Consider the following 27,198-nt stretch of genomic DNA (forward strand, 5'->3'; position numbering starts at 1 on the left):
GAGTGGCCTTTCTGCTTCAGGTTTGCTGACTCCTCAGAGAGTTCAAGGTCACACTATTGGTGCACACACAGTATCACACTGCTTTCCCTGCAGTGTATTAAACTGAGTTACAGACCTCGTAACAGGCAGGCCCAATGCTCCTCACAGTTCATGGAGACTTTGGGGTTTGGTGGCAAGCGATTAGCTTTGGAGTCACTTCACTCATGTGGTCTGCTCCTGTTTTCCCCAAATCTCCTGGGAGTTAGTCTCTTACTGCAAGGAAAAAAAATAATCCTCCCACACCACTTGCAATACCTCAGTTTTGGAAAAATCACTTAAAAAAATACTGTGAAGCCACCCATGCTGCATCAGTGCTGAAGGGTCATTTGGGAAAAGGCAGCGTCCAGACGCTTGTGGGAGGTAGGATTTTTATGGGCTGTTTGTGTGTCCAGTTTCGCAGTCTTCAGAGGACTCCTTTGGGGCTGTCAATGAAAACCATTGAACCTGTCAAGTTGTTGTTTGCCAGGTCTCCTGGAAAAACACACTGACAAATCACAGCACTGGGCGGGTCAAAGAGGATCATACTAAAAAAAGAAGAAAATGGATGGCCCTGCTCTGGTGTGAGGCCAGGGCTTGGTGCCATGGCCAAGTTCCCTGGTGAGAGAGGAGTTTCCACCATCGGAGGCTTTCCCCACCCTACCTTACACCATCCAGTCTGCAAAAATAACTCCACTTCCGGTGGAGCCAAGTAGAGTCATTTGAAGGCAACGTAAGCGAAAGGAGCAGGTAGTGTTGATGCTTGAAGAGAACGTCCTGATGAGGGAGGGGAAAAAATAGAATGAGGAGAAGGCCATCCAGCAGCAGGGAGATTTTCCTGGATGTAGGAGAGCTGCTTGACTTCCAGTTTCTGAAGACCAGCTGAGGAAACCTAAACCTATAATGTAGGCAAAGCCCTCCTTGGGAGTCTCTTCCCTATTCCTCCTCACTTTGCCCTCTCTGAGCTAACAGCGGGTCCTGTCTCAGTGCTCCTGTTTTGTCCATGCCAGACCCCATTGGGCCGTCTCCAGCATCCATGCCTGCAGTATCCCTACTCACCATCAAAGCTGACCTGATCAATTAAGTCACACTCATCTGTTAATGACCACAGTAATTGAAATTTACATTCTTTAATGGGTTGCAATGCCTTACAAAAAATAAGCCTTAAGAGGTGGTCTTTTAGATATCAGTGAAAAATTAAGAACTTTTAGGGTGGGAGAGGTGTCCTCTCACCTCAAATAGCATAATCACTTCCTCATTCGTAGAGAGCAGTGCAAACTACTGCCCATGGGCCAAATCCCACCAGCCTCTTGTTTTTGTAAATGAAGTCGCATTGGCACACAGGCACGCCCATTCATTTACGTTTTGTCTAGGGCTATTTTCTTGCTGCAATGGCAGAGTTCAATAGTTGCAGCAGAGATCTTACAGCCTTCAAAGCTGGAAAACTGACTATCTGACCTTTTACAGAAAAGGTTTGCTGAAGCCTAGTGTAAAGGGAAAGCTGATTTATATAATTATTTTGAATCTTCCTCCTTTTCTGAACTCTAATTCCCGATATATTTCATTAGATTTTCATGTGTGTATGCATGTATGACATAAATAAATCTATAGTCTCCCTTCCTTGATTATACCTCTTCGTTTGGATTTTTGTTTTATTGAATTGCTTAGACCTTCAGAACAATGTCTGAGAATGGAGATCAGAAGTCCCAGACTAGACCCCCACTTCCACTCTGTTCCCCTACAATCCATTTTCCACTCAACAGCCAGAACAGTCTTGTTAAAATGTGAACACGTCACCCTCTGTTTAAAATCCTTCAGTGACTTTCCATTGCTCTCAGAACAAGACACACAGAAATCCTGACCTTGGCCACCAAGCCCCAATGTGAACTGAGTCTTGCTTCTTCCTCCAGCCTCATCCCTCAGAGTGCTCCCCCTGCCACCCTGTGTCCTGCCCACTCTAGCCTTTTTTCAGTTTCTTGCGTGGGCCCTACTTCCTCCTGCCACAGTACCTTTGCACATATTGCTGCCTCTACTTGGTATGGTCTTTCCCTGCCTCTTTGCTAGATTAACTCCTCCCACTTATCCTTCAGGTTTTAGCATTACTTCCACAGAGAAACCTTCCCTGACCCCCTAGGTCAAATCCCACTGTCTTCACCCAGAGGTCCGTATGCTTTTCTTGGTGGCACTTGTCACAGTTGCAGTTTTCTATTTCTTTTTGTTTTTAGGAAGATTAGCTTTGAGCTAACATTCGCCACTAATCCTCCTCTTTTTGCTGAGGAAGATTGGCCCTGATAAGCAGCGTGTAGGTCCATGCCCCTGATCCGAACCGGCGAACCCTGGGCTGCCAAAGCAGAGCGCGTGAACTTAACTGCTCCACCACCTGGCTGGCCCTCTAGTTTTGCATTTCTTGATGTTAATTTTTGTATCACATCTTTTTTTCCCCACTAGACAATAAGCTTCCTGAAGGCTGGACTTATTTTGCTTTCCAGTGTATCCCTAGTACCTAGCATGGGGTTAAGAATTTGCCTGGCAGCTTCTCTGTAAACATTTGTGGGTCAACTGGGATAATGTATGCAAAGGCATGTTGACTACCATAAATCACGGTACAAATAGAAGGGATTATTGCTATCAAGAACAGATGAGGAGGAGGAAAAGTAATTCTCTTTAGATGAGGAGGTTCTATAGACAGTTTGGGAACATAAGAAGGGAGATATTGGGATAGAGTCTTCCTCTGCTTGTCTGGAAGACAGCACGGAGAAATCTAGAAAAATCTTAGAAATGTGTTCCAGAGGATATACTTCTGATTTATTCTTGTTGATGGAAGCCATTAAAATCTCTATCTACCTGACATTTTGGTGGTGAGTTTCAAAATACATTCACACATGCACCTAGAGAAGAAGAGAACTTCTCCAGGGAATCCTAAGGGAGAAAAGAGTTCCATTTAAAATATAATTTTAAAAAATGAGTATTTATCCAACCCTGGCGTCTAATTTGACCTTTCTAAACATTAATGTTGTAACCACAAACAAATGGCAGGTTCCAGGACACTAGGGAAAAGTAAGCTTTTAAAAAGTCTGAAAAAACATCATTCAGGGGAAAAACTAAGTTAGAGTGGGAATAAAGTACAGACTGTAAGTGAAGAAGAGGAAAGAAAAGCATTTTAAGGAATGACCTTCTTCTGGCTTCTGAGTTGTACTGAGCGGTTTGATGTCATTAGCAAGATGATCCTATTGATTTTCTTTTATTCATGTAGTAAACAAATGGAAATCTAAGCATTTTACCACTCACAGTGCGTTGTTTCCTGTAGTTATAAATATATCTTGTACTCACTTATCCTGGGCAGCCACATGAGGGAAGTGGTCTTGGGCTATGCCCCTTAACCCTTGGGTGCCTGGCATGAAAGGCTTGTTTTTCTTGTTAGACCTCTCCTCTGGTAGCAAGGAGCGATGGATGGAGGGGAGGGCTAGAATACATCTCAGTAATCCACTCAACAGGTCACAGTGTCAAATGACTCTCTCAGGGGGTTATCACCAGCAAATGCCCAGAGATGGGCTGCAAACTCTGCCAAGACTCTAGCCTGTGGCCTGCTGGTCCCTGCGAACATCTTGCTGAATCACTTTATGAGTGGGGCCCGTGGACCATGCAAAGTCTGCAGAGTCTGCTTATGCAGGCTTCAGAGGGAGTGGATTAGAAGAAAATGAGGCAGGCTTCAAAGAGAACTAGCCCAGGCCAATGTCTTGTACCCAGTGGGCCCTTAAATGGGGACTTGCAGTACTTGTAGAAGGAAGAGGAAAAGCACAAAGTGCGAGGGGAAATAATGAAATGAAAGAAGAGTAGATAGAGAGGAAGAGAAAGAATGAAGAGGGGGGAAAGGAAGAAAGAAGGTATATAAGTTAATTTATTCCGTATAACAAAACACACCCAAGTTTTTATTGGTTCTAAGCCACAGTCATTTCAGTAGTTCCCAGTTCTAGAGTCTGCAATCTGGGCTGGATGGTCCTGCTGGTCTCAGTTGGGCTCACTCACACACCTGTAGTCAGCTGCCAGCCAGCTAAGTGACTCTGTGCCTGGCGGTTGGTGCAGTGGCGGTAACTGGGCATGTGTCTTTCACCATCTCGCAGGCTAGCTCAGGCTTGTTTGCATGCTGACCTGGTGGCCTGAGGTCCCAAGAGCAACAAGAGAGAGGAAACTTCCGTGCTCAAGGCCTTTTCAAGCTTCTGCTTGCTTCACATTTGCTCATATCCCGTTGGGCAAAGCAAGTGGCAAGGCCGGCCCACATTCAAGAGGTGGAGAACTAGACCCCACCTTTTGATAGGAGGAGCTGTAAAGTCACATTGCAAATGGACAGGCACACTGGGATGGGGGAATTTATGGCCAGTTTTGCTTTCTACCAAAGGAGGGCAGGGCTAGAAATTTTTTTTGCTGGTAAAGTCGGCAGAGACACAGCAGTGTAGAGGTTGAGTTTGAGGCTCTCACAGTGAATTAAAAAATGATATTAATAAATCACCAAGTTCCTATCTTTCACAGTTTATCTGTCAAATATGGCTAGATAATAATGTAGCTGCCTACTCATTTCCAGTGGGAACAATAGAAACTTTACGGTTTCCTCGTCTTTTACTCCCTGGAATTGGACTGAGGAGTAGTAGAGTGTTTAGTACGTCTCAAGCGGCAAGTATATTTGGAAATAGAAACATTTTAATGCACAAACCTTAAAGTCTAGCCAAAGTGTCAAATATACAACAAAAACTTAACAAAGGAAAAATTAATATGGTGGTTTTCTTAGTTACTTGGTGGGACCCATCCTCCATGTACAATTGTTTGTTTTTCCCTCATCCATGTATCTTTTAGTCATATTTTATTTCATTATTGAAAGTACAATATCAAAACATAGTTTAAAGAGAGGGAAATGCCCAGCATTTCTTGCTACCCAGTGGAAAGAGAAGGTAAGAGTTAATTAGAAAATATCAGGCATGGCAGCCAGGATTGATCTGAGGTTGTGGTAGTTATCTAAATTCAATTTTCCTAGTGAGATGTTTTCATACAAATGGAAGAAAGTTCACCTCCAGTTAACTTTGTATGAATACAGCTTAATGTAAGACTTGCATTAAAAAAGCAAGTATATAAGTATCCTTTTTGTGAAATAGTAAATTAATGCTCTGAGAAAGAATTAATTGGTATATCCTTGCATATGCATTTACTTTTAAGGTGGTAAGTGTTTATACCCTAAAGAAAGTCATGCCTTGCTTTTTTTTTCTGCCCAAAGCCCCAGTACATAGTTGTATATCCTAGTTGTACATCCTTCCATTTCTCCTATGTGAGATGCCGCCACAGCATGGCTTGATGAGCAGTGTGTAGGTCTGCCCCCAGAATCTGAGCTGGCAAACCCCAGGCCACTGAAGCAGAGTGCATGAACTTAAGCACTTGGCCACAGGGCCAGCCCCTCATGCCTTGTTTTGAAACACCTTTAGTTCTGCCACGTCACCATGTTGGGTGGAGGGCTGTGGTTGCCTCACCCAGATGGTTGGGTCTAGTGATCAGGGAATCATTTGAAGGTGGTCTCTCACCATGTGGTCTTTAACACCCTCTTCTCCAGTTCTGGGCAGAGGTAACCTGCAGCATTCTAGCCCCTGGAATCTGTTTGGCAAGCCTCAAGCTAGGTAAGGGGAGGGAAGGAAAAGAGGGAGACTAGGATGAAGGAAAGTAGAAGAAAGGAAGAGGGGAAGAGAAGACTGGAGAGAGGGGAGGAGAGAAAAAAAGCTTTCACTGCTGCAGAAAAGTAGCATGGTCCCAACAGTTGCAGGAGGTCCATCAGCTCCTTTTTCTGGCCTGGTTCCTTCCACCTTGACGTGCACCTCATCAGAGTGACTAAGAGGTCATCTTTTTAGATGTTTCAGAAAGCAAGACCAAAAGCTCCCTTAGTCACTTCTATGATATAACAATAATCGATAGCAGGACTTTCTTCCTCCTCCCTTGGATTGTGGTTTAAACGACCTTTTAGACATCATCTCTGCCCATGGTAGAGATGGAGAATGCCATTTTCTTTCTGTGAGTGCCTTGTATACATAGTGGATATTATTCATAATCCATCACAGCCTCCATTTGGACATGCAACGCGGATTTTTCCCAGCCTGTTTGCAGATGATATTTTAAATATGTTCCATCAGTTTTCTGCTCCATCTCTCCAGGGTCCCTTCTGGTTATTCTCTGCTTTGCTCTTTATGCTTTAGCAACATCAAACTGATTCCAAGTCCTGCCCACTCCATGCCAGTCTTTGGCTCTGTGTCTTGGTTTAGGCTATTTCCTCCTCTTTGGAATGTTCTTTCCCATTTCTTCATGTAAAGGGAGTTGCACATCCTTTAGGACTGTTACGTCCTTGAGGAAACTTTCCTGGATCCATTTCCCAGGGCACTGGCTTAGGTGCCCTTCCTCGGAGCTCCCAATATGCCTGTGACAGAGCCCGCAACTGGTTCATGTGGCACTTCCGGAAAACCTGGCATTCTGGATTTAGGCTCTAACGGTCCTCATGGCTGGGCACCTTTGTGCGGGGTGCAACCTGCACAACCGTACAGAGTGGCCCTGTTTTTTAGCATGTAGTAGGCATTCAGTAAATGTTTGTTGAATGAATTCTTTTTCGAGTTTTCCAGAGCCATCTCAGAATTTAACTCCTCTTGAATGGTGGTATCCAGAACTGAACAAACCAGTCTGTGTAGGTAAAGGTCCTATTAGGCAGGGTCTGATCAGTAATGGGGCCACCACAAGGTTCTAGAACCACTCTTGTTTGTTCCTCCATGGCAATACCTACCGCTCCACAGCCTGCATATCCTAGACCTTCTGAAGTATATGCCCACACACCTAACCTTCCCCATTGTTTCCATCTGTGCCATTTGCTTTTCCTACTAGTGTGGAGAAGCTTCTCTTTGCTTATTTCTGTCCCCATTTCCAATTTATCAAGGCCTCTTTGTCCTCTGGTCCTTTCTCCCATGGTGTTGGTGTCATCACAAGGAACCGTGAGCCATTCTCTGCCCCTCATTCTGGGCCACTAAATAATCATTAGGTTCTGAATGAAGCACTGAGTCCTTCAGGATGCTGCATATCACCAGGGTTTTTTTTTCTTGGTCCTTGGACCGGCATCACATTACCCCAGAGGGCAGTGGGGCAGCTGCCCAGGGCTGCTGTTACCTGTGCACTTTGCCCCTTGCTTTGCTTATTATCCCCAGGAGGCATGGGCCCTGTGGCCAGCACCCAGGGCCTCTGAGCAGCTTATGAGCACAGGAGTTCTGATTCTTGGATGCAGCCTCTCTAAGAGCTTCCTCGGCACTGGAGCTGGGCTTTAAGTACATACAGAGATAATTTCCTTCCCACTCAAACCACTAGTACAGTCTGCTTGCCCTGTTTTTTCTGGTCACGCTGGTATTACCCTGGGTTTTAGCCAGCTTGATAAATAGAGGAAGTTGGATGCATTTCCAGCCTCCCTGATGTCATGGTTTGGGGCAGTCTGCAACTGTGGGAGGTTTCAGTTAATCCTAGCAATTGGTGAGTTTGCTGTTCTTCTCTGAGAAGCTTCTCTGTTCCATGCTATGTCTTACATAAATCGATATGGTTCCTTTTGTGACTTGCCCTTTCTTTTCAATGATGTAAGAAGCCCAAACATTGGCAGTCACTATGTTTTGTTACTGGAGTGCTGGTGCCAATGGGATCCTGATTCCTGTTTACTTTCTCTAGGAGATAAAGGATGGTGGTGACAGCAGCAAGGAGGGATCCAGAGGCTGAAGGATGTGCAGTTCTTTAATTAAGTTTAGGCCTCTGTGTCCATCAGCTATTTTCACATCATTGCTTTTGACATTCTTTTCCACAACTTGCTCAAGTGAGTTCCTGCTCCCCTGCTGGGAAGCTGGTTTCTTGGCTCTGAGACCAGAAGCCTTTGTGTTCTCAGTTGGGCCTTTCTAATTGTGTTAGAGCAGGGCCAGGGGAGATGGCATCCTGCTGAGCAAGTGATGGCATTACCTCCCATTTAGCCCCTCTGAGCTTGATTTCAGAGCTCTCTTTGGAGAACCTGGATGACTTGGCCCTCCCTCTGTTCTGCTTTTCTTTGCTAGAAGAAATATATTTAATTGTATAAGTAATACATGAATATGTGTCTGTGTTCTATGGAGTAAAAATTGGGCTTCGTTCTTTCCCGTATCACACTCCTATCTGTGGAGACTTGGTGGGTTTCCTTCTAGGCTTTTCTGTATGCATTCACATTTATCACTGTATAAATAAGCACACACATATATATATGGCTTTCCTTGTTTCTTAACATATCCTAGTATATATATTATTAAGAAACTTGATTTTTTTCACTTGAATTACATGTACTGACAATCTCTATATGTCAATACATATAGATCAATTTCATTTTTTTAAGCATTGCATAATTTTCCATAATATAGATGGATCATCATTTATTTACCTATTCATCTACTGATGAATACTTAGGCTTTCTTTCCCCTCACACAAAGTTGCAATCTCAGTGTTTATATATTTTTGTGTATATGTGTCAATATTTCTGTAGAGACAATCTCTGGAATAGAATTTTTGGATCAAAGTGTATGCATATTTAAAATTTCAAAACATAGCTAAACTATTCTCTCAAAGTTTACATTTCCACCAATGGTGTATGCAAGTGTTCATTTTCCCACATCCTCTCCAGCTTTGGATGTTATTAGGATTTTTATATATTTCATCAAGTGGGCAAAACAAAATAAAAATTGCATTGTTTCTTGCCCTGTTTTTCTACTTGAAAGTGTTCCAAAGGAGCAAAGAGAGCCTCATGTTGTTTATTAATAAACTGGATTACCGGGGCTGGCCCCGTGGCAGAGTGGTTAAGTTCGCGCGCTCCGCTGCAGGCGGCCCAGTGTTTCGTTAGTTCGAATCCTGGGCGCGGACATGGCACTGCTCATCAGACCACGCTGAGGCAGCGTCCCACATGCCACAACTAGAAGAACCCACAACGAAGAATACACAACTATGTACTGGGGGGCTTTGGGGAGAAAAAGGAAAAAATAAAAATCTTTAAAAAAAAAAAATAAATAAAAAAATAAAAAAAATAAATAAATAAACTGGATTACCAGGAGCCGTTAAGTGTGTTTTATTGTGGTTATCAATAAGCTTTTGGAAGAGGAAATGTGGTTGAGTTGTGAAATTTCATCAAAAATCCCTATGTAGAAAATCCTCATTTGCACAAATGTTAAATGGAATTATTTCTATATTCAAGTCATAATCAATTTGTTTCTTTGAATGATGTTTTTTGGTTATTAATCCTACATTCATTCCACGTTGAGCATTTATTCCATCTTTCATTTCATATTCTGGATCCCTCCTTGAGCACTGAACTTGTGTCTTAATCTGTTGACTGAAGCCAGAAGCAGATCAGCTGCTTCCAAGATTACTCTATAGATTGTTTCCTCTTGCAAATCTTGATTTGAAAATCATTACGTCCGTATTTAACATGAGGAGATACCATTGTGTGAAGTGACTGTCATCTTCTAGCTGATAGCCGTACCAGTGTTTTGGTTTTGAAGCAAAGCACGATGGAATATTCTGAAAAATACAAGTTGGATTGTCAACACTCTCTGCCTTGGGTGGGCACACTATTTCCTTTCCCCACTGCATCTGCCTTGTCCTTCACTCATGTCATTGCCAATGCCCCCACCTTCCCCTTTCAACTCTGAGCCAAACTTAATAATCAATAGAGAGTTATTTATTTAGCCCCTCTGTGGAGAAAGAATTCTGCCTCTGGCTTTGGGGGCACAAGAGACGTAAATGACCCAGTCCTTGGTATCAAGGAGTTTAGGTTCTAGGGAAGTTAAGTCACAAAAGCATGAAGAAATATCTAACAAAGCATGGTCTCTAAAAGGGACCACCATGCCCCAGATCTAACCACTTCATTGTCTAGTGCCCCTATGATACTATTAATGAAGCCTGAGATGGAGCAGTAATACAATGCTAGTAAAACATTAACAAGGTCAGTCCCAAAACTAGCTTTGGGCTTGTTTTCCAGTTTATAATAAGTTCCTTAAGAGCAGCATTTGCATCCTCCATTTCTTTTGTAACTCTACTGCCAAATTCAAGTCTTGGTACACAGCAGGGGGTCTGTAGGGCCTCTGCCAGAAGGGCTGACTGCAGTATTGAAGCATTATGGCACCAAGAAGACTCACTTTTCATTGATCTAATTTTCTTTTCTCTTCTTCACTTTCAGGTTTGTGCAGAGTCTCTCCATCTTCTCTTCTGAACTTCCTGTCAGGTGAGTGAGGCTATTTGTATGTGATAATGTTGTAGAAATGATGAATGTGTTTGCTTGGGTTTTTGTTTTCCTTTCAAATTACCCCCCTTCATTCCATATCCCCATCCCCGTAACTACTTTATTCTTTTTTGTTTTGTTTGTTTTGTTTTTAACTCCTCATTCCCACTTGGAGCCTTCTTTTTCTTCAGACATTTTCTTTTCCTTGGGGATTCTATTGTTGACTCATTTCTTCTTGGTAATCCAATTGTTTTTAAATAGGTTTCAGTAATGGGTACAGATTTTGAAATTACATGGTGCAGTAAAATCCAGGGAAGGAGACGATTGTTGACATGGAACTCTTTGGGATTTTGTTTCACTGTTTTCCCCTTTCCTTCTCCCTGGACTGGCTTGCCTACCTCCAACAGCTCTTCTCATGTTTTTGTTTTTTTTTTTTTTAAAGATTTTATTTTTTTCCTTTTTCTCCCCAAAGCCCCCCAGTACATAGCTGTATATTCTTCATTGTGGGTCCTTCTAGTTGTGGCATGTGGGACGCTGCCTCAGCGTGGTTTGATGAGCAGCGCCATGTCCGCGCCCAGGATTCGAACCAACAAAACACTGGGCCGCCTGCAGCGGAGTGCGCGAACTTAACCACTTGGCCACCGGGCCAGCCCCTCTTCTTGTGTTTTGAAATGAACTATTGAAATATTCTCTCTCTTACCTAAAGTGCTGTGCACATGCAGCTTCCAAAGCCTCCTTCCTATTAGATTTCTGCTCCCAACTCCCTTGTACATAAAAATTCTGAAGCCACTCCTGACCTGCATTTCCTGTTTCCTTTGAGACTCATAAATAGTGGCTATTTCTGGGATTTTACTGGTATGAAAGAAATCTTCTAACCAATGCAAATATTCATTATAATTAATATAAATTATAATTATCCTATTATAATTTAGGTGATAAATAACACACATAGTTATTATAATAAGAGCTAATAAGTTATTGTTATAAACAAGGTTAAAATGCCTGAGCAGGGTCATACAGCTAGTAAATGGCCAAGCTGGGACTTGAAACAGGAGTTGGCATGGTGATGACAAAAGCAAGGAAGGGCAGAGAATATCGGTTGGTGGTTCACTTTCCTTAGTACCTCACTTCCTCTCAAATATGATCTCCTGATGATACAAACCATGTGCTTCTGCCCCATCTCTGCCTCCACCCACCCTGTGCAGGCCAACACCTTGAAGATACTTTTAAGGAGAGTCTCCTATTTCTCTCCTCTACATATTGATAGAATTATTGTGCAGCAAGAGATTCCGGACCAAGTTAATTAAAAAATCTTTTCTGAGTGCCTGCTGTGGGTGAAGTTGTGGGATTTGGTGTGAGGTGGAGACCAAGTCTGTGTAAGAGAGGATATTGTATTCTGGTGCCCTGTGTTTTTTTTGTCGTCGTTTGTTGTTTTTGTCTTTTTTTAGGCCAAGTTGAGTCTCATGAACTATGAAGAGAAAGCATCTTTTAAGTTAAAAAATGGTCACTATTTATTTGGCCACACAAATGACCAATGAATCTAAGTAGTGGCTGTAGGCTATTTATTTATTTAATTGCAGTAACATTGGATTATAACATTATATAGCTTTTGGATGTACATTGTAATATATTTCGAATTCCTTGTAGATTACATCACGTTCACTACCCAAAAACTAATTATAGTGCATCCCCTCACATGTGAGCCTAATCGCCCCTTTTCCCTCCCCCCTCCCCACTTCCCCTATGGTAACCACCAATCCAATCTCCATTGCTATGTGTTTGTTTGCCGTTGTTTTTAATCTTCTACTATGAGTGAGATCATATGGTATTTGACTCTCTCCCTCTGACTAATTTCACTCAGCATAATATCCTCAAGGACCATCCATGTTGTCACAAGTGGCCAGATTTCATCATTTCTCATGGCTGAGTAGTATTCCATTGTGCAGGCTGTAAGCTCTTGAGGGCAGGAAGGATATCTGTCTTGTTGCTTGTGGTATCTTGATTCCCTAGCATAGCACCTTGCATGTAAAAGAACCTCAATAAATATTTGTAAACTAGATGAATGAATGTAGGAAATAATTCTGAAGTCTATTTACATTTAGTACTGGAGTGTACTATAAACTTGTCTTCTAATTATGCTTGTGATAATAGCTAACACTTCTTGACTATACTAAGACCTTCATTATATTACCTCATTTCATCCCTACAGGAACCCTATGATGTCGATCCTATCAGTACCTCCGATTTTTCAGATGAAGTATTTAGGTCCAGAGAGGTTAAGGAACAGGCCAAGGTTATGCTGTAAGTGGTGGAGCTTGGATTTGAAGGCAGGCAGCTGGCTCTACCATGCATGCCCTTGCACCCTATGCTATTCGGCTTATTTGTGTGTGTTGAACATATATTTACTATGAGCATTGAGGGAGGAGCCTGAAGAGAGAGGGGAGAGAGAGAAAGTAGGCTGTTACTTTGCCCTGGGTAATTCTCACCTGGGTAATGGGAGATTGCAGGTAGGACAGTGGAGAAATTTGGAGATGAGTGAGGGAACCAAAAAATATAACACCTTTCACAAGGTTTTGTGAGTGTTTACTTTAAGTGCATAGTTTATTTCTAATCTTGCACATCTGATATTCACTTGTTTTATTGAATAAAGCTTTTCTTCTGCATTAGAAAGCACTTAATGCTTATTAAGAAAATCATTTTCCACTATAAAGACGAAACAAATCATTTTCCTTCCGCTTGTTCCTAGAGACCTGAAAGCTTCATATTACAATCATGCCATGCAGTTCACTATTGACTTTGCTTTGTGCTATGACAAATGATACACAGAGCTGCCGTCTTGGAGTTCATAGTCAGCACTCACCAGTTAACCCAGTTTCTGTCGTCTTTAAAACATAGTTTTCTTTGGCATATGGGATGCTGTTTCTCTTACGACCGCGTTGTTGGCTTTAGTTCTGGGTGACTTTATCTTCAAAAAATTTTATTGCTGAAGTTCAGAATGGTTCCTTTTGCCCTATATATTTATTCAAATTACCCCAATAAACAAGATTTGAAATTGCTGCTAGACATTTTTGTGAGCATTCCAGAGAATTCTGTAAATAGTATCATTTGATTTATAAAATGGAAAAAAAAAATGTGAGGAATTGTCAGGTTTTGGCACCAGTGTTATGCTAGCCTGGTAAAAATGAGTTAGTCTGTGGTCTCTCTCTCTATTCTTTGAGTTCTTGTGAGATTGGAATTCTTGTTCTTTAAAACTCCAGTGAAAACATCTGGGCCTGGAGTTTTCTTTGTGGGAAAATTTTTGAGACTTTTAATGGTTCTACATTTATTCAGGTTTGTTATTTCTTCTTGATTCCTTCTTGGTAAGTTGTATTTTTTCTAGGGATTTGCCCCTTACTATCTAGATTTTCAAAATTATTGAATAAAGTTATCCCTAAGATCTTTTTATCATTTTTATGTTTATAGCATCTTCAATTATGTTGCTTTTTAAAAATTCTTTCTATTGGTTATTTGCTTACACTCACTGCCTCTCTTTCCCTTCCCCTCCCTCCTTCCCTCTTGATTTTGCCAGAATTGTCTTTCCAAAGAACAATCTTGGCTTTGTTAATAACCTTTCTTTTATGTCTTTTCTTCTGTATCATTATTTTATGCTTTTATTTTTATTATTTCCTTTCTTTTCCTTCTTTGGGTTTATTTTGCTGTTCTTTTTCAAACTTCTTGAGAAGGAGCTTAACTCAATTTTGAGCCCTTCTCTTTTTCTAATATGTAAATTTAAAATATAAATTTCACTTTAAAGGTCTTTAGCTCTATCCCACATGTTTTGATATATAATGTTTTTATTATTGATCAAGTCAAATATTTTCTAATATACGTTATAACAACTTCTTTGACCCATGTTATTTGTTAAATAACAAATTTAACTTTTTGTTATTACAGCTTAATTGTGTGGTAGTCAGAGAACATGCTCCTGTCCCTTTTCCAATTCTGTAAAATGTTTTGAGCCTTCTTTTATAGCCTGGTTGGTTTTCATAAATATTCCGTGTGCACTTGAAAAGGTTATATACTCTGTAGTTGTTGAGTGGGGGGGGGGGGGGTTCATATATGGTCTTTAAGTCCAGTTGGTTGAATGTGTCATTCAAATATTCTATATCCTTAGTGACTTTCTTATTTGAATTTTATCAATTGCTCATAGAGGTGTGTGAATATCTGTCAATATGATTGTGAATTTGTTCTATTTCTCCTTGTATTCTGTCAAAAATACTGCTTTGTGTATTTTGAGGCTACATTATTAATTGCATTCATTTGTAAATTTGTTCAGTCTTCCTATTGAATTGAACCTTTTATGAATGAACCATTTTATTCATAGGTAATGTTTTTTGCTTTAAAGTATAATTTGTCCGATATTAGTATAAACACTAATTTTCTTTTAATTAGTATTGGCATTGCATATCTTTTCCATCCTTTTATTTTCAAACTTTCTGTATCATTATGTTCTAGTTGTGTCCTTGTAAATAGCATATAGTTAGATTTTGTATTTTTTTCAGTCTGATAATGCCTTTTAATTGAATCATTTAGTCTGTTTATATTTAAAGAATCGTTGATTTGTATGCGCGTTTACCATCTTCTATTTCCCTAACCATTCTTTGTTTCTTTTCCTCCCCTTTCTTGTCTCCTTTCAGATTGACTGAATATTCTAAATACCACTCTTCCCCTCCGCTAGTTAGGAAGATATATGCCCCACTTCTATTTTTAGTAGTTGCTATAGAAATTACAATATCTACTCAACTTTTCAATGTCTAAAGATAATCAATGCCTTTAGCCTCCTCTAGGATAATACAAGAACCTTGAAAGACTTTTAATTTTTTAATTTCAATTTTTCATCTCCTAATTGATATGTTATATATACTTCCTATATAATATACTATAATATAATGTATATAAATGTATATATAATATAGCTTCCATACTTTTATTCTATCATATTTCACTTATCCCTGTAGGATATTATTATTATTAATGTTTTATATAGCCAAAGTTCACTTAGATTTGCCAATATATAGTGCCAACCTTAGCTCTGGGCAGCTGGGGCCTCTGGCCTGTGTCTCATGCTTTAGAGGTCCCCTCTCTGGCCCTTCCCTAGTTGTACCCCTCTCTAAAGGGCAAGAAGTTTGTGACACCAAGAAGACATGCCTGCCTGGAACCTGCCTTCTTCCTCCCCCAACCCTTGCTTCGAGATGTTCTGCAAACCCAGGACCCTGGAATTCCCTGTCCAAACATTCTATGCCTTTTTCCAGGACCTGAGGAAGCCTCTTCCCTAGGGCAAGCCATGCTGCAGGTGTACCTACTTTTAGACCTAAGGGATGGCCAAGAGATAGCTGCTTGCAAGAGAGAGGGGAGTTTGGATATGTGGGCTGGAGTGTCCACATACATGTGCACAAAGCCTCTTGTAGTCTGAGATGGAGTAATAAGGACAAACTGGGCCTCCTTTTAAACTCTTGTCCTGTATATTACAAATGGTAGGAATGGGCCTGGCCACATACTAACCACTTTCTTTGTTCTTCACCCTTGTTGCATTTCAGATCTTATATCTTTCGCCAGAATACATCTTTTAGGATTTATTTCAGTGAGGATTTGCAGTAGTGAACAATATCATAGTTTTTGTTTGTCTGAAAATGTGTTTATTTTGCCCTCATTCTTGAAAAGTAATTTCATTAGGAGTAGAATTCTAGGTCAGCAGTTGTTTTCTCTTAGCACTTTGCATAACATTTCACTGTTTTCTGACTTCCATTGTTGCTTCTGAGAAGACAGCTGTCAGTCTAACAGCTGTTCCTTTGAAGGTTAACTGTCTTGTTTTCTCCAGCCACTTTCAAGATTTGCTCTGTCTTTGATTTTCTTCAGCTTCACTATGATCTATCTAGGTGTAGATCTCTTTTCATTTATTATAGAGATTCCTTGGGCTTCTTGAATCTGTGGATAGGTGTTTTGCACCAGTTTGGGGTCGTTCAGTCATTATCATTTCAAACATTGACTCTGCCTCATCCTCTCTGAATTTTGTTTAAGTGTATGTTAGACCTTGTATTTCTTTTCTCCGCGTCTCTGATTTTTCTTTTGTGCTTTGTATCTGGAGCTCAAGTTTGCCTGATTAGGCCTGTACCCTCTGGCATCATTGGCTCTTTTGCTTACGTTACCTCCCTGAGTTTGTGCTTTGGCTTCACCTTTGGCCTGACATTCTTTTCTATCTTGTCAGCTCTTTGATATATTTAAGAAAATGCTTTCAATATTTTAATCATGATTTTTAATTGCTTTCCGCGGAAGGTTTGGCCTAAAAACCTAACCCAACACATTCTTGGAACACTGAAGAAATTTTTTTTTCTGAGATATTTGCTGTATTAGGGTCTTTCAGTAGAGTTCAAATCAAAATTTAATTATGCTTTTACTAACAGTTTCCTGATTCTTTTTTTTAAGTAGTTAAACATATAACCGAGACTCTAAAAAAACCAGCCGTGGGATTCTCTGACTTCTTTGACAGTTGAATGATCCAAGTCACTTGCTTTTTCCCCTTTTAGTTCTTGCTTTATCTGCACTGAAAACCTCTTCAGTACTTCCCTTTTAGATTTCCCCTTGTGCCAGTCTTGTTACCCAACACTTATCATGACTCAGTGTAAATATCTCAAAAGCACAAAGTTTTCTAGAACACTTGAGGAACAATTATCAGAGCTCTTGTTACTCAGGTCAAAAATATCGATCATTGCATACACCATAGCAGCCATGCTGTGATCAAATTATGCCAGTTCCCAGAGGTGCCCAGACCTTCCCTACAGTGGTATCAAGCTAGTCCCCCTCCTGTTAAATCTTACACTTTAATTATTCTATATCTACATAAATATAGATTTGTCGTTTATTGCCATTCAGGGTTGCACTGATGATATAAACTTTTTAAAATATGATCGTGATACTATTTAATGAAATTAAAGAGATCTAGAACAATTTCCTGGAGAGGTACAAGCAGGACCATGGCATACAGTCATGTAGCTTGTGCTCTGTAAAACCCTAGGGGTTGCCATTTACATCAGAGCTCACAACCCTAAAAGGGGACCCTGGATCGAGATGAACCTGGGATAATCTTTAATGAATGGTTGTCTAGTGTCAAGGTCTAGATTTTACTGTTTAAATGCTGGCAAGGAGTTTTCTTTGTAATTGGTGCTATCTCATCAGCCATCCTTGGCATTTTGAAAATTTGCCAAGAATCAGTAACTGTTCAAATCATGTTTGTTGATGACCTAGATAGCGTTGCTAACCCAACCAGAAGATGAAGAAAAGTTCCAGCTGAAAAAGATAAAAATGACTTTTATGTATAATAAGTAAGAGTTACCAAATCCACAGATTTCCCTCTTTGACCAATGATCTTGGAGACCTTATGACTTAGGATGTTCTCTAGTTTATGCAGAAGGCAATAGGAGCTGCATTATTTCAAATACCATAAAACTTTTCCCCCTATTGGGAAATATTTATTCAGTTGAGGAGATATATTCCAGATTTGACAACTGAAAGCAGTCTTTTCAGTGGCATCCGGTTTGTAGTAAGTTCTTCTTGATCCATATTCTCTTTTCAGGATGATTGCTGGAATCTCCCTTCATTCTGGCCTTTCCTGCCATCATTTGGGAGTTGAGTACAAGCTCTCTTCAGTGAAAAGGCGTGGCTTCTTTTGATCAGTGGCCCAAGTCACAGCACATAGTAACCAGTCACTATGTACTATGACTAATTTAACTTTGACCATGTATTATACACCACTGAGGTCCTGCTCTAGGAACTGGCAAAGCTCAAGAATGAGTTTGCAGAAATTTTGAAATTGTATAATAGCATTTTGAATTTGTTGACTCATTTCACCTGATGGACTCAAAAGAGTTTACTTCCAAGGAGACAAATTCTCAGGAGGCCAGCACTGTGGCCTGGTGGAAAGAGTAGGAGTAGCACCAAACAGCCAAATGACCTTGACCCATCCCCTAGAGCACGTTGGGCCTTTTTCTTCTTCTGTAGAATGAGAGTTTGAGGCTAGGTGAATCCTGAGGTCCTTTCCAGAAATAAACTGCTCCGATACTCTTTCCAGAACTAAAATTAGATACTTGTGCAATAAACCTTCTAAGTCAGCTCTGTGAATCCCAGGGAGAGTCGAGCCTAAGGCATTTGTAAGAGTTTTTTTTGTAGAGGTGTAGTTCACTAAATAAATATAGTTGTTTTTAAAAGAAAAAAAGAGCAATGCTTTTGGAGGGGGAACTGAGTTCAGCAACAAAAAGTGGATTAATTGTTAAACTTTTAAATGAAACTTTTTATGACATACATGCAAGTTACAATTCAATGAATTTCAGGAAGTGAACACACTCATGTAACCAGCACACAGAATATTACCTGTACCTCAGAAGCCCCCTTGTGCCCACTTCTAATTATTACACCTTCTCCCCACTTCCAAGGATAACCACTCTCTTACTCCATCGATTACTTTTGCCTGCTTTTGTTCCTCATGTGAATGGAATCATGTACAGTATGCATTCATTTATGTCTGGCTCCTTTATCTAAGATGTATTTCTGAGATTCATCAATATTGTTGTGTGTAGCTGTAACAGACACTTAAATTTTCCTCCAGAGAGACTGCTACATCTTTGCACAACTATATGAACATTCTCGTTGGAGTGACTCATTTGGGAGGATCAATAATATGCCATTATGAACAGAGAGAGGATAAAATTGCTGAAGAGGATGGACAAACCAGAGCATTTTACCATATTAACATAATGTCTTATTAATATATAATACAATTTATTGATTTAAAAAATGTGAGTCCTCTTTGGAAGGAGGAGGATTTATCTCCTGGTCTGAGACATTATCATGCCATGTCCAAGGAAAGAGTCACCCCCCTGGTACTGGCGATGGCTATTAAATTACAGGATTCTTAAAGACTTCCAGCTTTTCCTTGAGACTGAGAAATCATGATTTATCCCCATCTTTCCATGCCCTCCTCCCTGTAATCCCTGCTCTATCTTACCTGCACATATTAGGTGCAAAATTGGTATTTGTTGACTGAATGAGTGAAAAGTACAGCTAGCGTTTATGGTGCCTTCACAGTGCCAGCCACTGTGTGAAGGTCTCTTGTTCACTCACCACAGCAACACTATCAGGTTGGTGTTATCACAATTTGTGAGATGGGAGATCTTGGCTGTTGGAAATAACTTGTCCAAAGTCATCTTATTATGCATGGCAGAGCCAGGACCTTTGAACTCATGCTCTTTAATCTTCACCACTGTTCATGCACACTCTATCTCAGGCTGGCAGAAGCTGCAGTGGTGTCTGGGTTCAGGGATGCCCTGTGGCCAGGAGCTCTGCCAGCTGAGAACACACAGCCTGGTCTGTCCTGGCCACTTTTCCTGTGTCCAAAGTCATCTTATTATGCGTGGCAGAGCCAGGACCTTTGAACTCATGCTCTTTAATCTTCACCACTGTTCATGCACACTCTATCTCAGGCTGGCAGAAGCTGCAGTGGTGTCTGGGTTCAGGGATGCCCTGTGGCCAGGAGCTCTGCCAGCTGAGAACACACAGCCTGGTCTGTCCTGGCCACTTTTCCTGTGGCCATGTAGAGGGTGCCTGCTCAGTGGGCTCTCACTGCCCCTCCGCTTGTGCCTGAGCCTGTGGGTGGGTTGTGGTTTCCTGGCTGCCTTCTTCCTCCCTCAGCACCCCACACTAGCCTCTGCTGCTGGTGCTGACTGCTCGTCATGGGGCTCTATTGGCCAACTCCTCTACCATAAGAGGAAGGGACACAGTCTTACCATTTGCAGTTCTCTCTGTGTGTCAAGCTCCCCCCAGCCCCTGCCCCACCTCCACCAGGTGTATTTCATCCACTTAACTCCCATTCAGCCCTCACATCTCATCAGGTATGTATTGGTCCTCAATAGATATTTGTTGAATGAATGAATAAAAGTGGTAAATGAGGCTTTTAAATTCAGTTCTGATATAAACTTTGCTTTTTAAAAATGTTGACTCTGACCTCCTGACTACTAAAAATGCAAGCAGTGATAATGCACTAATATGTAATAAATAGGAAATGCAATGTACCCATCCTATTACAGCATAAGACATAAATAGGAGTAGATTATTTATAAGATTCTGTAACCCCTTCTGATTCTTAGCATAGTTTTTTTATTTTATTTTATTTTTTTCCTTTTTCTCCCCAAAGCCCCCCGGTACATAGTTGTATATTCTTCGTTGTGGGTCCTTCTAGTTGTGGCATGTGGGACGCTGCCTCAGCGTGGTTTGATGAGCAGTGCCATGTCCGCGCCCAGGATTCAAACTGATGAAACACTGGGCCGCTTGCAGCGGAGCGCGCAAACCCAACCACTCAGCCACGGGGCCAGCCCCAGCATAGTTTTTAACCAGCCTGTATATGGTGGTCATAATTACATTTGCAGTGTTTTGTGTTTTTAATTTCTTCTCTTGATATTTTGTATGTGTTGATGTTTTCCATAAATTCACACGGACTACCTTGCTATCACTTTTAATATACTATCCCACTGGGTGGTCTTCTTATAATAAACATTGTTTTTGTAACCAGTGCCCACCTGGCACTGTCATTCTCTGGAGCCAGAGAAATTTAAAGGAAGCGGGATTGCAGGTTGCTTTGAGGAACTGACCTTTCGGGTATTGCTCTGTTGTGACTAAGGCAAGCTGTGATGATATGATTTCTCCTTATTTTATTCAAGGATGTTTTTCTTTGGCGGGCACTGTAGCCATGTTGGCAGACCTGAAGAACTTTTACTGACATTCAAGATATTCCTTGTCATCATTTGTCTCCATTTTGTTCTGGTTACATCCCTGGAAGGTAAGGTGCCTGTTTCCTTCATTTTTTTTTTCTGTTTTATCTGTGTGTGTGTTTATTTAGGATTTTTTTTACTGTGGTAAAATAAACATAACGTAAAACTTACCATTTTAACCATTTTTAAGTGTACAATTCACTGGCATTAAACTATATTCACACTTTTGTGCAACCATGACCACTATCCATTTCTAGAACATTTTTATCATCTCAAATAGAAACTCTGTACCCATTAAACAATAACTCCTATTCCTCCCTCCCCCAGTCCCTGGTAACCTCTATTCTTTCTGTCTCTGTGAATTTGCCTTTCTAGGTACCTCATATGAGTGAAATCACACAGTATTTGTCCTTTTGTGTCTGGCTTATTTCACTTAGCAGAATGTTTCCGAAGTTCATCCATGTTGTAGCATGTATCAGAATTTCATTCCTTTTTAAGGCTGAATAAGATTCCATTGCATGTACATACCACATTTTGTTTATCCATTCATCATTGATGGACATTTGGGTTATTTCCACCTTTTAGCTATTATAAATAATGCTACTATGAATGTTGGTGTACAAGTACCTGTTTGAGTCCTTGCTTTCAATTCTTTTAGGTATATGTAACCAGGAGTGGAATTGCTGGGTCATATGGTAACTCTATGTTTAACTTTTTGAGGATCTGCCAAACTGTTTCCCACAGTGTCTGCACCATTGTACGTTCCTACCAGCAAGGCACAAGGATTCCAGTTTCTCTATATCCTCACCAACACTTGTTATTTTCTGTTGTTTTGATAATGGGTGAGAAACGGTATCATTGTGGTTTTGATTTGCATTTCCTTAATGATTAGTAACGTTGAGAAGCTGTTCATGTGCTTACTAGCCATTTGTATATCTTCTTTGGAAAAATATTTATTCAAATCTTTCGCCCATTTTTGCATTGGGTTGTTTGGGAATTTTTTGTTGTTGAGTTTTAGGAGTTCTTTATACATTCTGGATATTAATCCTTTATCAGATATATGATTTGCAAATATTTTCTCCCATTCTGTGGGTTGTCTTTTCACTCTCTTAATAGTGTCCTTTGATGCACAAGAATTTTTAATTTTGATGAAGTCCAATTTATTTTACTTTGTTGCCTGTGCTTTTACTGTCATATCCAAGAAATCATTGCCAAATCCAGTGTCATGAAGATTTTCCCCTATGTTTTCTTCTAAGAGTTTTATAGGTTTAGCTCTTATGTTTAGGTTCTTTGATCCATTTTGAGTTCATTTTTGTATATGGTGTTAGGTTAGGGTCCAAATTCATTCTTTGCATGTGGATATCCAGTTTTCCCAGCACCATTTGTTGGAAAGACTGTTCTTCCCCCATTGAATGGTCTTGGCACCTTTGTCAAAAATCAATGAGCTATATATGTGAGGGTCTATTTCTGGTGTTTATTTGTTTTTAAAAGTATCTACTTGAAGGCATTTCTGCATCAGCCAAATGAAGCAGCATGGTTTTTAGAAGAGGATCTTTAGAAGCTTATGAAACAAGGAGGAAAAGATACCTGAAGAAGGCGGTAAAAAGGCCTGAAATCCTGAGGCTGCAATATCTGTGGGTACAACTGCCGAAAGAATACAGTGCTATGCAAATGTAAAGAATCGTCATTAGGAATGTTATTTAAGAGGACATTATTAAAGACACACACAGAAATACCTTTCTTATTCAGAAGAGAGTGGCAGGACCAAGAAATCTTCATTGGATAAAGCAAATATCTACCAGCAGCAAACAAGAACATAAAACACATGCACACAACACACACTCACACTCACACACACGTACATACATGCATAGAAACTAAGTGGAAAACTTCCCAGCAGGCTAACACAAAATTGACAATCCTTCAAAAAGTAGGCACTGGAGCATATTGTCAAGAAGCCATGATACCTTACAAAAAGAAATGATAAGAGCAAATGTGAACTGACTGCTTACAGTGTGCCTCTACGTGCTTTACACACATCCACTCTCTTAAGCTTCTCAACTAAATCTATGAAGAGGAGATCTTAGTCTTAGCCTCATTTCCCAGATCAAGAAACTGAGATTCAGAGAGATATGTAACTTGCTCAAGGAAGTGGCTGAGCTGGGATTTGTACCCAGCTCTGAACTTTGTGCTCATAACCGTGAATCCAGAATTTTTAAACTTGAATGTGCATCAGAATCACCTGGAGGGCTTGTTAGAACACAGATTTCTGGGTCCTTCCCCCAGAGTTTTTGATTTAGTAGGCCTGGGGTGGAACCTGAAAATTGACATTACTAACAAGCTCCCAGGTGATGTTGATGCGACTGCTTCAGAGACTTTGAGAACCACTTCCTACACAACCAGCGCAAGACATAAGGAGGGAGAGAAAACTCCTCCAGATATATGTCATGGGCTACAAATGCTCTCGTGGCCATGTGGCGTTCATGTAAACTGTGCTCACACACATCATCTCCTTGGGGCATTGAAACATCACTGTGGGATTGGCAGGGCAAAAATCAAATGTCCCCACTTTACTGATGAGTAAATGTCCCCAGGGACATTATTGGTTAGGAAGCGGCAAAGCCAGACTAGATACTAGATCCTCGGTCTCACGTTTCGGTGCTTTTCCCACCGCAAGGGTGAGTGAGGAAGGAAAGTGGAACACAAGGGAAAAAGTCATCAAAATGAAAGCTGCTTGGTAGAAATAAGTCATTTTGAAAAAGTATAATTAAAAATGATGAAAACAGGGCAGGTAAGCAGGAAAGTGCATGGCTCTGAAACAAACCTGAGCAGGGAAAACCTGAGTGGATGCTTAAGCCCACTGAATATATTTCTTGCTTTGCCTCTTTCATGAATTAATTTCCTAACATAGTGGTTCTCAAAGTGTGGCCCCCAGACTAGTAGCATCAGCATCACCTGGGAGCTTTTTGGAAGTGCAGATTCTCAGGCCTACCCTAGACCCGCTGAATCAGAAACTCTGAGGGTGGGGTCTGTGTTTTAATCAGCCTTCCAGGGGATGCTGATGCATGCCCAAGCGTGGATCCAGTCTTAAAGAATTGGCTAAAACATTGCTCCTGACGGCATGATAAAGTAGAAAGGTGGTGAGATCTAGGGCCAGAGCCCTCCCCATGCCTGCCACTTGCTGTTTGTGTGATCTTGATTTGCCACTAGACCAATATGAGCCTCTATTTTCTCATCTTCAAAATGGGTATAATTGTGAGCTCCCCTGACGGGCTCTTGTAAGGCTCAATATATTTAAAAAAAAAACTGTGAAGGCAAAGATTTTTTCCCTCCATCTTTATTGACATATAATTGACATATGACATTATGTATGCAAAGGTTTTCCTGAATGAAGTGTTTTGGGATCTGGAAAGGACTAACTAGGAGTTCTTTTTATTGTCTTTCAGAACTCCCACTAAGATATTTCTTTTACTTAATAATCACTTTGATTGCACTTACCACATGCCAGCCACTGTTCTGAGCCCATATAAAAGGCTAACTCATTTAAAGCTCACCCAATAACCCTTTGAAATAGGTATTATTAGTTATTAAGCTATTATTAGCTAATAATAATGGCTATTATTAGCTCCATTTTAAAGCTGAGAAAACTGAGGCACAGAGAAGGTAAGCAACTTGCCCTAGGTTAAACATTTCAGCTGCAGAGCTGCAATTCAAACTCGGAGCATCTCACCCAAAGTTTGTGTGTTTAACCACTACACCATCCTGTCTTTCAGCATTCTTAGCCTCTCTGTTATGCTAGGCTCAGTTGCTTGGTGGTTGTGTATCTCTAGATTAAAAATAAAGGTGGAATCCATAATCGTGAGAATCACAGAATGTTGGACTGGATCATCCAGATGGCTCATAAGCACCATCTGCCTGAACAGCTTTGGACTGAGGCAGGTTCTCTTCAGTTCAGGATATCTTAGGTCTGGTCTTTGATGAAGGCCAAGGGAACTGACCTGCTGCTTCTACACTGGATAATCAGTTGTACGGTAATGAGTGCCTGCTGTGTGCCTAACGTTACTGGCTGCTGGGAGAACATCATCTCTGACTCCAGGGAATTTGCACTCCAGTTGGAGGGATGTGACTATGACACATGAGAACAATACAAACTATAACTGAGTCCTAAAGTGTGAGTCAGTGCTGTAGGGTTCTAACATATGGCCTTTGGCCAAATCTGTGGAATAGGCTGGTTAAATGTTAAGCCACCTGTGGCAGATGCTATTGGTGCTGTCCATACCCCCTTGGCCCACCCTAGAAGTCACCTGCACATCGATCCTGTGCATGCTGATGGTTCCCATGTCTCTCTGACTGAGAAGGATCTGTGCCCATGGGACCATGCTTGGCCTGTGTATGGAATAAGCCAGAAGTGCCAGGGAGTTACCCCCAAAAAAGTGGGGGATGGAAGTTGGCATTTACCTATGCCAGCCAGCTTCCTCATCCCTTGGTGGGACAATGCTGAGGTGTGTTCTACACGCCTAGTAGATTGGCAGGTTGTGCCTCGGTTGCCCACAGTAGTAACTTGCTCATTAATGCACCCATTATTGGCTTTACTCCCTTCCCTCTCTTACTTCCCTACTCCCTCCCTCTGCTTCCTGGGGTCATCCCCATTGGAAACACACTCATCTTCCAAGGTCCAGCCAAATGTTACTACCTCTATAAAACTTGCTCTGACCGCTTCAGAAGAATTAAATCTCTCTCCCCAGTGATCCTCCTTCTCTTGATCCATATCTTTTTATACTTGTCACTTTGTCTCGTGTCATCATGTTTTTCCTTTGTGTCATGAGTCCTTTCAGTGCATTGTGAGTGCCGGGTGAGAAGGGAGAGTGAAGGTTTGGCAAGGTGGGTCAGAAACTAATGGGAGGAAAACTAATGAGTACTAAGAGCCTGCTCTGGGCCAGCTCCTTCTACGTGCTTTATGTACATCATCTCATTTAATCCTCACAAAAACTCTTCACGGTAGATGATTTTAGTCTCAGTTTGCAGATGAATAAACTGAGTGTCAAAGAGCTTACGTCCTTTGCCCAGAGTCACACAGCTAAGAGAATTCCCCATTGGAATCTGTAGCCTGTACTGTTCATACTATTCCAGGCTGCCCGGTAAGTGAAGACTGAATGAACATGTCACTGAGGCATGGGGAGAACATAGAGAGGAAGCCTGGGCTAAGCCGCCAGAGAGCAGCCATTCCCCCTGGCTCTGGGGAATCTGGACGGAAAACACAATAGCTTCACCCTGGAAGCCTGAGAGATGACTCAGTAGCTCTTGACAGCAAGGAGAGGTAGGTCTGACACTCTCTTCTTAGGCCACTGGCCAGCAGAGAGAATCCTTAGACCTTAACACTTTCAGTTGTGTAATTTGGTGATGTTTGAGGGAGTCATTCTTGGTCTACCAGAAGCCCAAATGAGCTTTGGCAGCTAACTATACTTACCTCTGGCTTCTAGCTCTCCTGGGCCGTGCCAATGCCATTTTTCTTTCTTTCTTTCTTTCTTTTGGTCTTCGAAGGAGGTCTTCTTTTAGGTACAACTATTTTCCAGAGGATGAGATGACATAATAGTGGAAGATGGTTATAATTTCATTCTTGCAGAGTTGTCTTCCCCATTTGGAAACAATTACACATTTGAGCCAGTTTGGTGATCTCATGAGCTATAATCCCCAACTTACTCTCTCTCTGGGCTGGGCCTAGATCTTTCTGTGCTGCAGGCATTTCCAGTGCTGGATTCCTCTATAATTCCCCTTCTCCAAGGCCTCACTGTCTTGTTTCCTTTTATCCTCTCATGCTTCCTCCACCCAAGTCTTTGTTTTTCCTTGTGCAGCACATGTTAGAGCTGTGGGAGGTAGACTATATGCTCCTGAATGCCAGGGAACCTGTCTTGTTTGACTTTGTCCTCCACTACCAAACCCAGTGCTGGTCTCCTCTCTCAATTCTCTATCTGTAAAAATGAGATTATAAATACCATGGCATTGATCTGATGCTCAGCCAATCTCACAACTTTCTAAAATCCCAATCCCCACACACAGGCATGAGGTCATTTCTGTTGGGCCCTGACTCTTTCCCTGGCAAGTAGA

The 27,198-nt window shown here is 41.2% G+C and overlaps 1 protein-coding gene across 1 annotated transcript in view; it reads left to right on the forward strand.

Annotated features, from left to right (window-relative positions):
* The window catches only part of ADGRG2 (adhesion G protein-coupled receptor G2), a 113,991-nt gene that overhangs the window by 24,800 nt on the left and 61,993 nt on the right, over window positions 1-27,198 (forward strand). Inside the window, exons 2-3 of the mRNA XM_046673055.1 lie at window positions 10,256-10,300; window positions 21,043-21,161. Coding sequence (XP_046529011.1) covers window positions 21,044-21,161 — 118 coding nt within the window. The 5' untranslated portion in view covers window positions 10,256-10,300; window position 21,043. The remainder of the gene's footprint in view (window positions 1-10,255; window positions 10,301-21,042; window positions 21,162-27,198) is intronic.

This window comes from Equus quagga, chromosome 10, assembly GCF_021613505.1.
Source record: "Equus quagga isolate Etosha38 chromosome 10, UCLA_HA_Equagga_1.0, whole genome shotgun sequence".
Classification (NCBI taxonomy): domain Eukaryota; kingdom Metazoa; phylum Chordata; class Mammalia; order Perissodactyla; family Equidae; genus Equus; species Equus quagga.